We start from the raw sequence: 13183 nt of genomic DNA on the forward strand, positions 1-13183 counted from the left end.
GCAATACCAGAAATGTCAAAGCAATACTGGAAAAGAGAATCCAAAATATGCTTTGGGCCACTGTATACCAGTAGTAGTTTTGAAGTGTTAACAAATATACATAACAGCAGATAGTGAACAAAACAGAAAACACTTCAGAGAGCTTATATTCATACAAAAATTAGGATGGACTGAAAGCCCCATGGGTTGTTTTGACATTTATAGTCAATATTATTTTTGGCTAAAAAGCAAGAGTGAGGATGACTGAAATTCTCTGACTCTTCAAGCTTGAGTGATTTGATGGAAAAGCTTCCAATTGACTTCCATGAGAGGCAGCTTAGATTCTGAGCAATCTGTTAAGTTTAGACATGATAGATTCATTTTATGTTTTTAGGAATTTTCTTAGAAAATTAAACACTTCTACTTTGCTAAACTTTGATTTTTAAAATTATTATTATTTCTATAATATGATCAAGTGTCAGATGCACAACTGATATAAATTAGCACAGATGTATTGAAACTAATGGAACTGAATGATTTTGCTTCAGATTAGGACCTAACAAAAGAATGTGCTGCATTACACAAAAGAAAGCCTAAATCACGCTTTCTTCCCTAGATATCTTCTTTTTCACAGGGCACAATTAAGTATGATGTTAACACAAGCATAATAAAACAGATTTTGTCACAAGGCAAAATTCTCTGTTTTGATTCTTAGCTTTCCATTGGTAGCCTACATATTACTCTGTAGAGGCCACCTTTTCCATAAACATAGGGCTCACATAACCACTGACCTTAACCTTCTTCATATTCAGTGCCTTTAATGGGACCTGTATGGTAGGTCCTGTATCCTAATATCTGAACAATTGTACCCTGCTGAACTCAAGAGAAGGGACTGCAGCTAACCTTTTCCATATATGATGAAATGTAAATGTGAGTCGGAATATCATTATACTGGTGCCTCACTGGGACACACATTTGATGCTTTCAGCTAGCAAAAAATTCCATCAGTGATGCTTCAGTGACTGTTCTGCCCAGTTACAGCTTCTGCAAGTAGATGGGAGCTTGAATTACTGTTTTTTTCTCTGGAGACGTAACTGTGTCTTGAATCAGGTGACAGACAATTAGGGATTGTCCAAGATGCCTGCGACTGGTGATACCAAATCATTGTGGTAATCAGATAGATAGAAACAGAGAGAGCACGAGTAAGAGAGAAAAACATTTTCAGAGAAATGTTTTCCTCTGAGAGATGTTAAGTGCTATTAAAAAAAAAAAAAGACACTGTGTAAACTATCTAGCAAAGCAGAGAATTGATTACAAGGAGATGACTGTCAGGTTCTTAAACTAGTAGGTGAGTGTTGCTTTTTTTGTGTCAAGTGCTGCCTCTTAAATACCAGGTACTTAGACAGTTAAGCCAATGAAAGAGTATCTGTGAAAATGCTAGGTGTTCAAAGATTCAGTCTTTGTTAGGAAAGCAGTTCTGATTTTTGCCTGGATCCTAAGTAATTTCAGGTTCTGTATTAATTTAAATGAGCACACAATCACTTATAGGGCTGTAGGTTGTAGCTGTGTTGGTGTAAGGACATAGGCAGGCAAAGTTCTTTGGGTAAATCTGATATTTTTTATTAGACCAACTAAATACTTGGAAAAAATTTTCTTAGCAAGCTTTCAGGTTTAAAAACCCTTCATCAGGCCTAGGAAGCATCTGCAGTTGGTGTGTGCTCTTCCTGGATATAATGAATAGTAAAGAAGCCAGTCTTGTATGCATGCAGGAAAGCCAGTCAGTGAAGATGTAAGTTGAGGAATCAGTGGGTGGGGGGAGGGAAGATGGATGAATGTAGCAGGTGAATAGTGGAAAGGTACCTGGGAAGTCAGATGTCAGGCAGGTTACATATAATATGTCATAAATCCAGTGTCTATATTTAGTCCATGATTTTTTGTATCCAGGATGTTGATGAAGTGAAGTTCATAGGCTCATCTGTGAAGAGTGTTTTGTAAATTCCCTTTGAAGTTAGAACTGAGAGATTGGAGAGAGAGTCGTTGTCTTGTGAGAAATGTGCCTCCACAGATAATTGGGTATTCTTGTCTGTGATAGATTTCTGGTGTGCGTTCATTCTGGTGTGCAATTGTTGTTTGGTTTTTCCTACGTATTTTCCATCAGACCATTTGATGCAATGCATGAGCTATATTACATTTCTGGAGGTGCAGATCCAGGAATAATCTACGTAAGATCTACAGCCCAAAACACACTGAATGGATCCAGACCATGTAATGACAAGAAATGCAAGACCTGCCAACATATCTCCACCACCCCCACAATTATTACACCCCACAACAGAGCCATCAGCATTCCTGGATCTTACAGCTGCATCTCCAGAAATGGAGTCATAGCCACAGTGTCAACAGCAATGCAGTGAGTGTGGGGCAGGGGCCAGGCTGAGATCGGGCAGCAGCTAGGGTTGGGGAATGGGAGGGGGAAAGGGCATCAGCACACATTAGGATTGGAAGAGGGATCAGGTGGAGGATGGTCTGCAGCACAGGGATTAGGAGGGGGTTTGAGCGAGGGATGGGGCATTAGCAGTGGGTCAGCAGATGGGGCAGCAGCGTGTGCTGTTGATTAGGTGGGGGATCGTGTGTGCTGTTGATTAGGTGGGGGATCGGATAGCAGCATGGGTTGGGATTTAGGCACCTGCAGGAGTCAGGGCGTGGGCAGCAGTGCAGGACGGGGATAGAGCAATAGCATGGATTGAGGATGGAGTTGAGAATCAGGTGGCAGAGATGCAGGCCTGGGGTGGCAAGTGCTGGGGTAGCAATGCGAAGTCGTCCCTCTCTTCCTCCCCCGTTGGGGAAAATTTTAAGATGAGTCTTGAATACTTAGATTCTATAAATGGAAAATTATAACACTCGGGTAAATATGGTATATTTTATTTTTTAAAAACCTTAAAGGAAAGGTTTCAGATTAATACAAAAAGGCTGAGTATTTCTAATATGTATATTTGTGAAAAAGGAAAAGGGAGGAAATGGTATGGGTGCCATATGGGAAGAAACATGTATATTTCCCTAATTCAGTGTCTCCTTTTTGAGGTTTTCTTTGGGTGAAATTTCATGATCCTTGTAATTATTATCATAATAAAACATAAAAACAGAGCAAACTGTATATAACAGGGGTGGGCAAAGTCCAGCCCACAGGCAGAATCAGGCCTATGGTGGACTCCATTTCCCAGCAGCCCCTGCCCATGTTACTGCGGCCAGTTTACATGAAGATCCCAGCAGCAGCAGGGCTGTGACAGTGTGGGGCCAGGGTTTCCATGAAGACCAGCTCCAGCAGCGCTGGCGGGGTGGGCAGCAGGGAGCTGCTCCGGGGCCAGGATCTCGTGGCAATGTCAGCATGGTCTGGATCTGGGACAGAACTGCAGTCTGCTGCCTGTACTTCCTGGGCGTGGGCAAGCAGGCAGTGGATCGCAGCTCTCCCCTGTCTTTGGAACACGCTGTCACCACTGCAAGATCCCAGCCCTGGTACCAGAGCAGCTCCCTGTCCAGCTGCGCACCCTTTCAGCACTGCTGGGGCTGGTGTCCATAGAAAACCTGGTCCTGTACTGTCATGGCCGCGCTGCTGGGGTTTCCATGGAAACTGGCTGCAGTGATGTGGGCAGGGGCTACTGAGAAAAGGAATCCAGTCGCTGGCTGGATCCACCATTTTGCCCACCCTGATATATAGAAAGCATTTTCTGACAAGCTAGTAGTCTATTGCTGACCCCCTCAGGTGTTCTCAAAAGAAAGCTACGGTATGTAGGTAAACTAGTACATGGTGAATTTGTCTATATTTGCTTAAAATATAAAATAATTAACTTCCTCTGGGCAGTGAGTGCCTGGTGAAGAGTTATAATTCTTTCCTGGTTACTGGGTGATTCTCTAGCAATGTATGAATCCAAGGATATATCTTACAGGAACCACTAAATGCTGTATAAATAAAGTACAGGCAGCTATATTATTTCCCCTATTGTTAAAGGGCTGACACTGAATTCTTTCATAGCTGCTACCAAAATTAGCTGCGACTCCCCACAGCATTTCAGAAGTGTTTTATTCTACCCAACAGAACCTAAACCAGGCCAGGGATAAACGAATCTCTCACAGTTTCTGAATAATTAAGTGGGCTTCTGAATGACAATGAGATGTATTATGAAAAGCAAGAAGTTGGTTATTATTCAGTCGTCTTTGCCTTAGTACCGATTTATTCATATTTATAACTGAAATTCACCTGCCCATACCTTAAACATTTTTTTTTATATATAGGACTAAATTTTCTCTGGTATAAAAGGATAAAGCTCTTCTGAAGTCACTGAAATTTTTACATTAACTTTGAATGTGTTCACTTTGTGTCAGCCTCTGACAGCAGGGCATTGGCCACCATTGTCCCCAGCTTTACCCATGCTAGGTTGAGGTGTTGTACATTGTGGTTGTGTCTGGGTTGGTTTAACTGTGTAGTTTTACTAGTAGGTTAGACAGTGGATTTGTATAGGATGGTTTAGATAGCAATGATCCTGCCTTTGACTGGGAGTCGGACTAGATGACCTCTGAAGGTCCTTTCCAGCCCTACTTTTCTTTGATTCTATGACTAAGAAGCCAAAGCACAAACAATGTGCCTCATTCCTTCTACTGAAATGCACTATAATGATACATTTCACACCTTCTTCCAGCCATTGACTTCTTCAAATCTCTCCTTTCCCTAATTGTCTGAAAAAATAGATGTCAATGGATGTAAAATAATGACAGACCAAGGGAAAAGTGTCTTTACAGTCTAGGTCTTTTCTGTGAAATATGCTGCCACCTACTATCTTCTTTTTAAACATGGGCACTGTCAGTTTCTGCTGATTACAACAGCAGAGATGGCATAGAAGGAAGGAGGGAGTAGTTTCAGTATCCAGGTTCCTAACAATTTCGGTCAAAATTAATTCCCTAAACACCTCTCCTCCCCTCCCCTCCCCTCCCCTAGAACAAATGGGAAGCTAAGGGGATTGAACTCAGAGAGCACCAATATAAAGTGCTTTCTGCATACAGTCTTCTGTCAGTCCATTGGAATTTGCACAACAGAATGCTTCCTGATGAATACAAAGCCTGTGGGGGCCTTATGAGAATTGCTTTAGGGGTAAATGGTATTCAGTACTGTTGAATGAAGGGATTGACAGCTTTCATTAAAAGCTGGCCTCAAGCCTCCCTGCTGATCGTCACTATTTCAGTTCACAACCTATAGGCTAAAGCTTCCTTAGCATCCTCCAAAACTTAACAAATAATTCTGTCTGAGATGCAAGCAAAGAAGACAAGTTGTAGGCAGGAGGCACTCTGCTCTTTCACCACAGGGGCAGACATCTTAGATTGTCACAAGGAGGGAAATGTTAATTCCTTAATTAAGTTTGGCCAGCAAGGTAATCATTTGGGATATTCCTGTGGTGCAGTGTTTATCATATTCTTTTGAATCTATTCTGTATAACTATTATATACAAGGTATAATCCTGCTCCCCTCCCCGCACATGATGGACTGAAACTGAAAAGAAGATCCAAGAATACTGATGAGGCACTCACTACAGAAGAAGCAAGATATAACAAGCAAGTTTTAATTAGACACTTGTTTTAACAAGTAAACATGGTACAAAATAGCATGCAAAACCCTGGCACTTTTACACTTGGTGATGTGAAAGGGGAAAAATACCTTATCTGCATGTATTAATTTATTCATGTATTTGAAGATTTACTTTGATGTAACATTGTTAGGAGATAGAATTTAAGGATGATTTTACAGTCTCGGTGAAGTAGCAGTTCCAGTGCTGAAACACCATTTCAGTACATACTGTCTAAGATGGCACATGAAGAAATGACATTAAACTACAGGAGATCAAAGGATATGATATTACCTGCACCTTCATCATAGGTCAGATAATATTCATGTGTTAGGTCAGTGATTCTTCAACCATAGTGTTGAAGAATCCTGGGGTGCCTTCAAGATCCTTCAACGAGTGCCACAAGGTCTGAGGAGATAAGCTGATAAGTGCAAGCTCAGGCTTCTTTCTGCCTGGCTGATCCCTTACCCCACTGCCTAGCTCCTCTGCAAGCACTGAAAAATATAATTTAGTCTTTGTAAATAGGTCTGTTCAGTTCACAGAAAGTAATGGAGGGGTGCCTCATATCCAATGAAAGGTGCCTTAGGTCCAAAAAGTTTCAGAACCACTGTGTTAGGAGGTATGGTTTTACTTTCCAAAGCTTGAGAGAAAAATAGGTAATATTTCTTACCTTGTGGTAAAAAAGTTTATTTGCTGAGCATTTCTGTAAGCAGCAAATAGTCTTTTCTTTTCATTTAATTTTTTCATAACTAAACACAAATGGTCATGGAAGCCCTATTGGTGGTTTTAAGAAGGCACTTGATTTATTGCTAGCCTGCAGTCATTTGATATATTGACCGTAGACCATTACTATTATTATTTTACTTCAGTACATTAATTTAAACTTGATTTCTATGCTGATGTCATTTTGAGTAGCTCTTAGAATTGCTTACATAGTAAACTGAACACATATTAAGGGGAAAAAAATCTACCCTGCAATCTATGCTCTTAACTCTGATTGATTTGAATAGGATTCATGGGATGGGTATTGAGTGGCTGGATTTGCTCTTTCAGAGCTGATTCTGCCACTCTTACTTACACTGAGTCGTCCAATTAAGTCTTTTGGGATATTTCACATATTTTCTTTTTAACTGTAGCTTTACCTGTGTGTCAAGAACTGTAAAACTTGTCATGTTGTACGTGGCTAGTGGGATGCCAGTTCAGTTCAGACAATCTCAGTGGGCTTATAATTTAGGAAAACAGGTATACACTTCTTTTTTTTTCTGTTTTCCTACAGGGAAAGTCAGGTTTATATTCTTTTTTTATTCTGTTCCTTTCTCTTACTTTTTTTATGTCACTTTTTACATTTTCTCTTTAAGGTTGTCAATTTTTGGAGAAAGGGACTGACTTCTTTCTTTATGTATACTCAGTGTAGAGCATAATGGGACCTTGATCCTGGTTGGAGTTTTCTGCACTACTGCAGTGCAAATAATTGAATTAGAATGGAAATAATTTGATACTTTAAAGTATTTTCCATTGTCTTTAAGAAAACTGTGATTTCACCCTAGATCCATTTGAAAACAAATTAGCCGACAAATTGACTTCAACATTTTACTGTGTATACCTTCACAAAACCACTGTGGGTTTATGTAGGAGAGCTTAAATGTTGCAAAATTCCAGATGTAAATATGTATTATCATTTGAAAACAAGGCTTGTTCCTACATTGATTTGTATGTCTAGGTGCTCAACAAACTAATACCTTTTCTCACCAGTTCATGAAGATACTTGGATAACCAAGGGTTAGTTCTAAATGTAGACCTACTCAGGAACATTCCAGTAAAATATGTGTATTTTCTAAATAAAACCTTCCATCTGTCAAGCTAGATTGCAGAAAAGTTGGTTTTGATAAACTGGACAAAATAGAATCATGGTTCTGTTGGAAACATGCATCATTTCTTGCCAGTTCAGTTGATAGGTTGTAGGGGGACCTGAACTTTTCAGACTCTATAACAACAGGGAAGCTCCACTTTTCAGAGAGACTGAAAGTCTGAGCAGTGGTAGGCCTAATCAGTTCTCTGTACAACAGGGGGCACATCTACATGTGCAAATAATACAGAAGCAGTTTACTCTTGAGTAAACTCTGCTGGGCATGTGTCTAAACGTGCTGGGACATGGGAGCAGATTTGCTACTTCTAGCAGCGGACTGCTCCCACTCCCAGCAGCCCTGTGATGAGCCCCTGCAGCAGTCAGGGGGAGTTCTAGGCTCCCCCTGGTCCCAGGGGCCAGGAGACAGCTATCTCCTAGTGGGGGCTCGGACATTGGAGTTGCCTCTGGGAACTGCCTGCTGTTGTGGTGGGATGCAGCACCATAGCCTAGACAGGGAAAATGTCCCCCTGCCCTGGTAGCAGGGAGCTCCCAGCCCCCGCTTCTATCATGGGACTGGGGCTGGGAGATTCTTATTTCCCAGCCTGAGCTCCATGGTTACATGGTTCCCTGAGCTGGAAAATGGTCATGGGGCTGGTACTGGGAGAACAGGATCTCCTAGCCCAGTTCCCTTGACTGCGTAACTCAGGCTGAGAGATAAGGATCACTCAGCCCCGGCCCACATTCTCAGAGCAGGGGCTGGGAGCTTCCTGCTGCCAGGACAGGAGGATATATTTGCTTCCTGGACTCTGGTGGCAGAGCCCATCCTGGCAGCAGGCAGCTATTTGAGACAGAGAGAAAACTCCTGCCCCCTGCTGTCCAGATGACCAGGAGCACATTTGTGCCCAGTCAGGAGTCTGCACGTGCACTACTACACAGTTACTAATCATGAGTAAATTTGCTGCTTACTTTTGCAGGTGGCAAATTTACCCTTGATTAGAGTCAATTATTGCACAATAAGTGTCTGCACATGTAGATGCGGATACTTACTGCGCATTAATTAACTCTGCTATGCAGTAAAGCATCTCCTGTAGGTGCATCCAGGGTGTCTGAAATCCCTGAGAATCCTGGCTCAAAATGGAAACCCAGTTTGAGTCAGGGCACTTGCAGTCAAAACAGTTGCAAGGAATCTAGAAGTGCTAGTTTGAACTAGGGTTTCAAGGTTCCAGAATCTAAAGGCTCTTGGTTCATCTGTGGTTTACAGAGCTCCTATGTTCCCAGATCTCTGTAAGCTTCCATGTTTGATTATTTCAAAATGATTTTTTTCCAGATTTTCCCTTCCACAGTAAATTTTTTAAAGTTCTCTGTTTCGCTCTGGAAGAACCTTTTGAGGTTTTCAGAATTTCCCTTAGAATAGAAATTCTGATTTTTGATCAGGACATGAAAAGAGATGAGCATTCTCTCATTTCATTAACCGTACACAAAAGTTTTCTACTTACAGCATAAATGGTGGGGTTTTGGAGTGGAAATAACTTCAGTATTGTTTCTGAGATGTTTGTTAAATGAGAGTGATTTTTTTTTTTAATGAGTTATTTCGCTTTGACTAAAATCAAACTAGCATATTAGTGTTTAAGTTATGATTGTGGCTTTATATATAAATTAAAATATCTCTTTAAATAAAGGAACATTTTTTTACTGGAATTGATTACAAAATGATTAAATTAAGGAGTAGCAGCTCCCTAATGGCATCCCTTCATTTTTCTTACAGATTTTCAGGCGTTGCTGGTTGGTTTTCAAGAAGGCTTCCAGTAAAGGACCCAGACGGCTAGAAAAATTTCCAGATGAAAAGGCAGCCTATTTTAGGAATTTTCACAAGGTAAATTGCACCATCTAAGTAGACTTAGGCTCCAAGGAACATACTGCTTTTTGAGTGGAGGATATTTCTAATATGTCAGATCTTCAAAAGATTTTATGATGACCAGGTAGAAGGGTCTGATCTTTGGAATGCTGAATCATGATTAAACTCTCACTGGGCACCTCTACGCTTTCGTTAATGCACCTTTACTGCTGCATGTTAATTTTGTACTTCTAATATGAGTTACTACATAAAGGTGCATTAGCCCACACTAATGCATAGTAGCTAAGGCAAATTTTTTTTGTGAGACTTAATGCGCAGTAGAATAGGCTACTTCACATTACAGCATCTCATGTAAATGTGCCTACTGGTGTCAGTTGAACAGAATTAAGCCTTAGGCTTTTTTTCAAATAATCAAGAGAAATGTATCCTCTTGTATATAAGATAGTCATCTGATTTTAAAATTAATATTTGCATTGAAAATAGACTGATTTTAGTGTAAAAAGGCAAATACGGTGTTTTATCAAATAGCTAACAATTGTTAATAATTTTAAACATAACCAATTTCTGAAAATGCTAAATGTGCCAGTTTTTGATTGCTTCAGTATCTAATGTTTCCATATTATACTTCAAGGTTTACAGGCTGTGGGAATTGATCTTTGAAATAGAAATTGGCATTTCTACAGACAGCATTGATTTGAATGAGATCCTTATTGCTTTTTGTCGCAATTACTTTTGTGGTGAGGATACAAAGTATTTTGATATAAGCTTTCCTTTCAGCTACTATCGTTATCCAATCTAGTGGTGCAGAAGGCATCAAATGGGGACAATAATAAAGACATAATGTTTCATAGTTCTATAACTACTTTTTACCCAGTGATCTCAAAGGATATTACAAACATTTAGCCTGAATCAAGTCTTGAAGCATCTCCATAAGTCAGAACCATCAGGGTGGAGGGGACCTCAAGGTTCATTTGGTCTAAGCACATGCATGCATATAGGAATGCTACTCCTAAAGATATTGCACTGCAGCTGTTAAACTAAAGCAGAGGTGACTTACCTAAGGTCATATATCAGGACTGTAAATGTTAGGAGCAAAACTCATATTTCCTGAAGCCCAGTCTGATACTTGTCATCAGAGGAAGACAGATTCATTTTTAACTTTTAGATGCAAGCTGGGGGATAGCCAAGCTGGGGGATGGAAGCCGGGGAACAGCCAAAGAGAAAGGACACAGAGAGGGTAGTCAGGGAGGTGTTGAGAGGCTGGAAAGATGTTGGGCCAGCGGAAAACTGAGGGTTACCAATGGGGGACTTAAGTGTCTATGTACAAATGCTAGGAGTATGAGGAATACGCAGGAGGAACTGGCACTCCTGCTAGTAAATAGAGAATATGATCTTGATGGAATAACAGAGACCTGGTTGGATGCCACGCATGACTGGGATGACTACACAGTCCGGTGGGTGGCGAATTGGCTAGAGGGCTGCACCCAGAGAGTCGTGGTGGATGGGTTGGTCTCGACCTGGAAGGGTGTGGGCAGTGGGGTCCCGCAAGGCTCGGTCCTTGGACCAATACTCTTTAATGTCTTCATCAGTGACTTGGACGAGGGAGTGAAATGTACTCTGTCCAAGTTTGCAGATGACACAAAGCTATGGGGAGAAGTGGACATGCCGGAGGGCAGGGAACAGCTGCAGGCAGACCTGGATAGGTTGGACAAGTGGGCAGAAAACAACAGGATGCAGTTCAACAAGGAGAAATGCAAAGTGCTGCACCTAGGGAGGAAAAATGTCCAGCACACCTACAGCCTAGGGAATGACCTGCTGGGTGGCACAGAGGTGGAAAGGGATCTTGGAGTCCTAGTGGACTCCAAGATGAACATGAGCCGGCAGTGTGACGAAGCCATCAGAAAAGCCAATGGCACTTTATCGTGCATCAGCAGATGCATGACGAATAGGTCCAAGGAGGTGATACTTCCCCTCTATAGGGCGTTGGTCATACCGCAGTTGGAGTACTGCGTGCAATTCTGGGCGCCACACTTCAAGAAGGATGCAGATAACCTGGAGAGGGTCCAGAGAAGGGCAACTCGTATGGTCAAGGGCCTGCAGACCAAGCCCTACAAGGAGAGACTAGAGAAACTGGACCTTTTCAGCCTCCGCAAGAGAAGGTTGAGAGGCGACCTTGTGGCTGCCTTTAAGTTCATCACGGGGGCACAGAAGGGAATTGGTGAGTATTTATTCACCAAGGCGCCCCCGGGGGTTACAAGAAACAATGGCCACAAGCTAGCAGAGAGCAGATTTAGATTGAACATTAGGAAGAAGTTCTTCACAGTTCGAGTGGCCAAGGTCTGGAATGGGCTCCCAAGGGAGGTGGTGCTCTCCCCTACCCTGGGGATCTTCAAGAGGAGGTTAGATGAGTACCTAGCTGGGGTCATCTAGACCCAGCACTCTTTCCTGCTTATGCAGGGGGTCGGACTCGATGATCTATTGAGGTCCCTTCCGACCCTAACATCTATGAATCTATGAATTTATGGATGGACTTTACCCGAGAGTGCTGAGGGAATTGGCTGAAGCCATTGCGTGATCATTGGTGAAGGTATTTAAAGAATTTTGGTGCTCAGGAGGGGTCCCAGAAGACTGGAAAAGGGCCAGTGTGGCACCGATCTTTAATAAGGGGAGGAGGGAGAATCTGGGAAACTATAGGCTGGTCAGTTTGACCTTGATACCAGCTAAAATTTTGGGGAAACAGTATCAAGAAGTCCATGAGAAACTGGCAGAAGGCATGATGCTGGAGGATAGTCAACATGGTTTTGCTGTGGGCAGGTCATGTCTGACCAAGCTTGTCTCCTTCTGTGAATGAGTAAGAAAACGCTTAGATGTGGGAGATGTGGTTGATGTCATATACTTGAATTTTAAAAAGGCCTTTGATATGGTTTGCTATGATGCCCTTATAAAAAACAAAGACTGGAGGATTGTGTGCTGGCAGAGTCCATGGCCATGTGGGTTGGGAACTGGCTAAGGGGTTGAACCCAGAGAGTGTTAGTGGATGGGTCTATATCACCTGTGTGGGTGGAGGCCAGTGGTGTCCCACAGGGTTCCGTTCTTGGCCTCATACTGTTCAACATCTTTATCAACAATTTAGATGAGGATATGGAAAGCACTCTGGCCAAGTTTGTGGACAATATTAAGTTATGGGGAAAGGTGGTCATGCTAGGGGATAGGATGCAGATCCAAACAGACCTGGACAAGCTGGAAAGGTGGGTGGTGCAGAACCAGATGCAGTTCAATAAGGATAAATGTAGAGTGCTTCATCTGAAGAGAAGTAACCAGTGACAGGAAGATAGGTTAGGAGATGTCCTGACCAGCATGATAGCTGAAAGGGACCTCTGGTTTATGAACATGGGCTGCCAGTGTGACTCTGTAGTCAATAAAGTGGATAGCATACTGGGATGCATTAGCTGATTCATCGCAAGCAGGGCTAAGGAAGTGATACTTCCTCTCTACTCAGCACTGGTGAGACCCCAGCTGGAGTACTGTGGCTAGTTCTAGGTGCCACACTTCAAAAAAGCTGCAGAGAATCTTGAAAGGGTCCAGAGAAGGGCCACAAGAATGATTAAGGGCCTGGAGGACAAACCTTATGAGGAAAGACTAAGGAATCTGGAGAAGAGAAGACCGAGGGGAGACTTGGTGGCCATCTGTAAGTATGTAAGGGGTAAATATCAGGAGCAGGGGGAAAAACTGTTCACTAGGGTACCCCAGGGGAGGACACAGAGCAATAGCCATAAACTGTTAGAGAATAGTTTTAGGTTGGATGTAAGGATGAACTTGTGTGCAGTAAGGGTGACCAGAATCTGGAGTAGAATCTGGAGGAAAGTGATGCAGTCTCCAACCTTGAAAATC

At 42.2% G+C, this 13183-nt stretch overlaps 1 protein-coding gene across 1 annotated transcript in view; it reads left to right on the forward strand.

Annotated features, from left to right (window-relative positions):
* The window catches only part of DOK6 (docking protein 6), a 491572-nt gene that overhangs the window by 159995 nt on the left and 318394 nt on the right, over positions 1 to 13183 (forward strand). The window contains exon 2 of the mRNA XM_014606729.3: positions 9203 to 9310. Within this exon, the coding sequence (XP_014462215.1) occupies positions 9203 to 9310 (108 nt within the window). The remainder of the gene's footprint in view (positions 1 to 9202; positions 9311 to 13183) is intronic.

Source organism: Alligator mississippiensis, chromosome 3 (assembly GCF_030867095.1).
Source record: "Alligator mississippiensis isolate rAllMis1 chromosome 3, rAllMis1, whole genome shotgun sequence".
Classification (NCBI taxonomy): domain Eukaryota; kingdom Metazoa; phylum Chordata; order Crocodylia; family Alligatoridae; genus Alligator; species Alligator mississippiensis.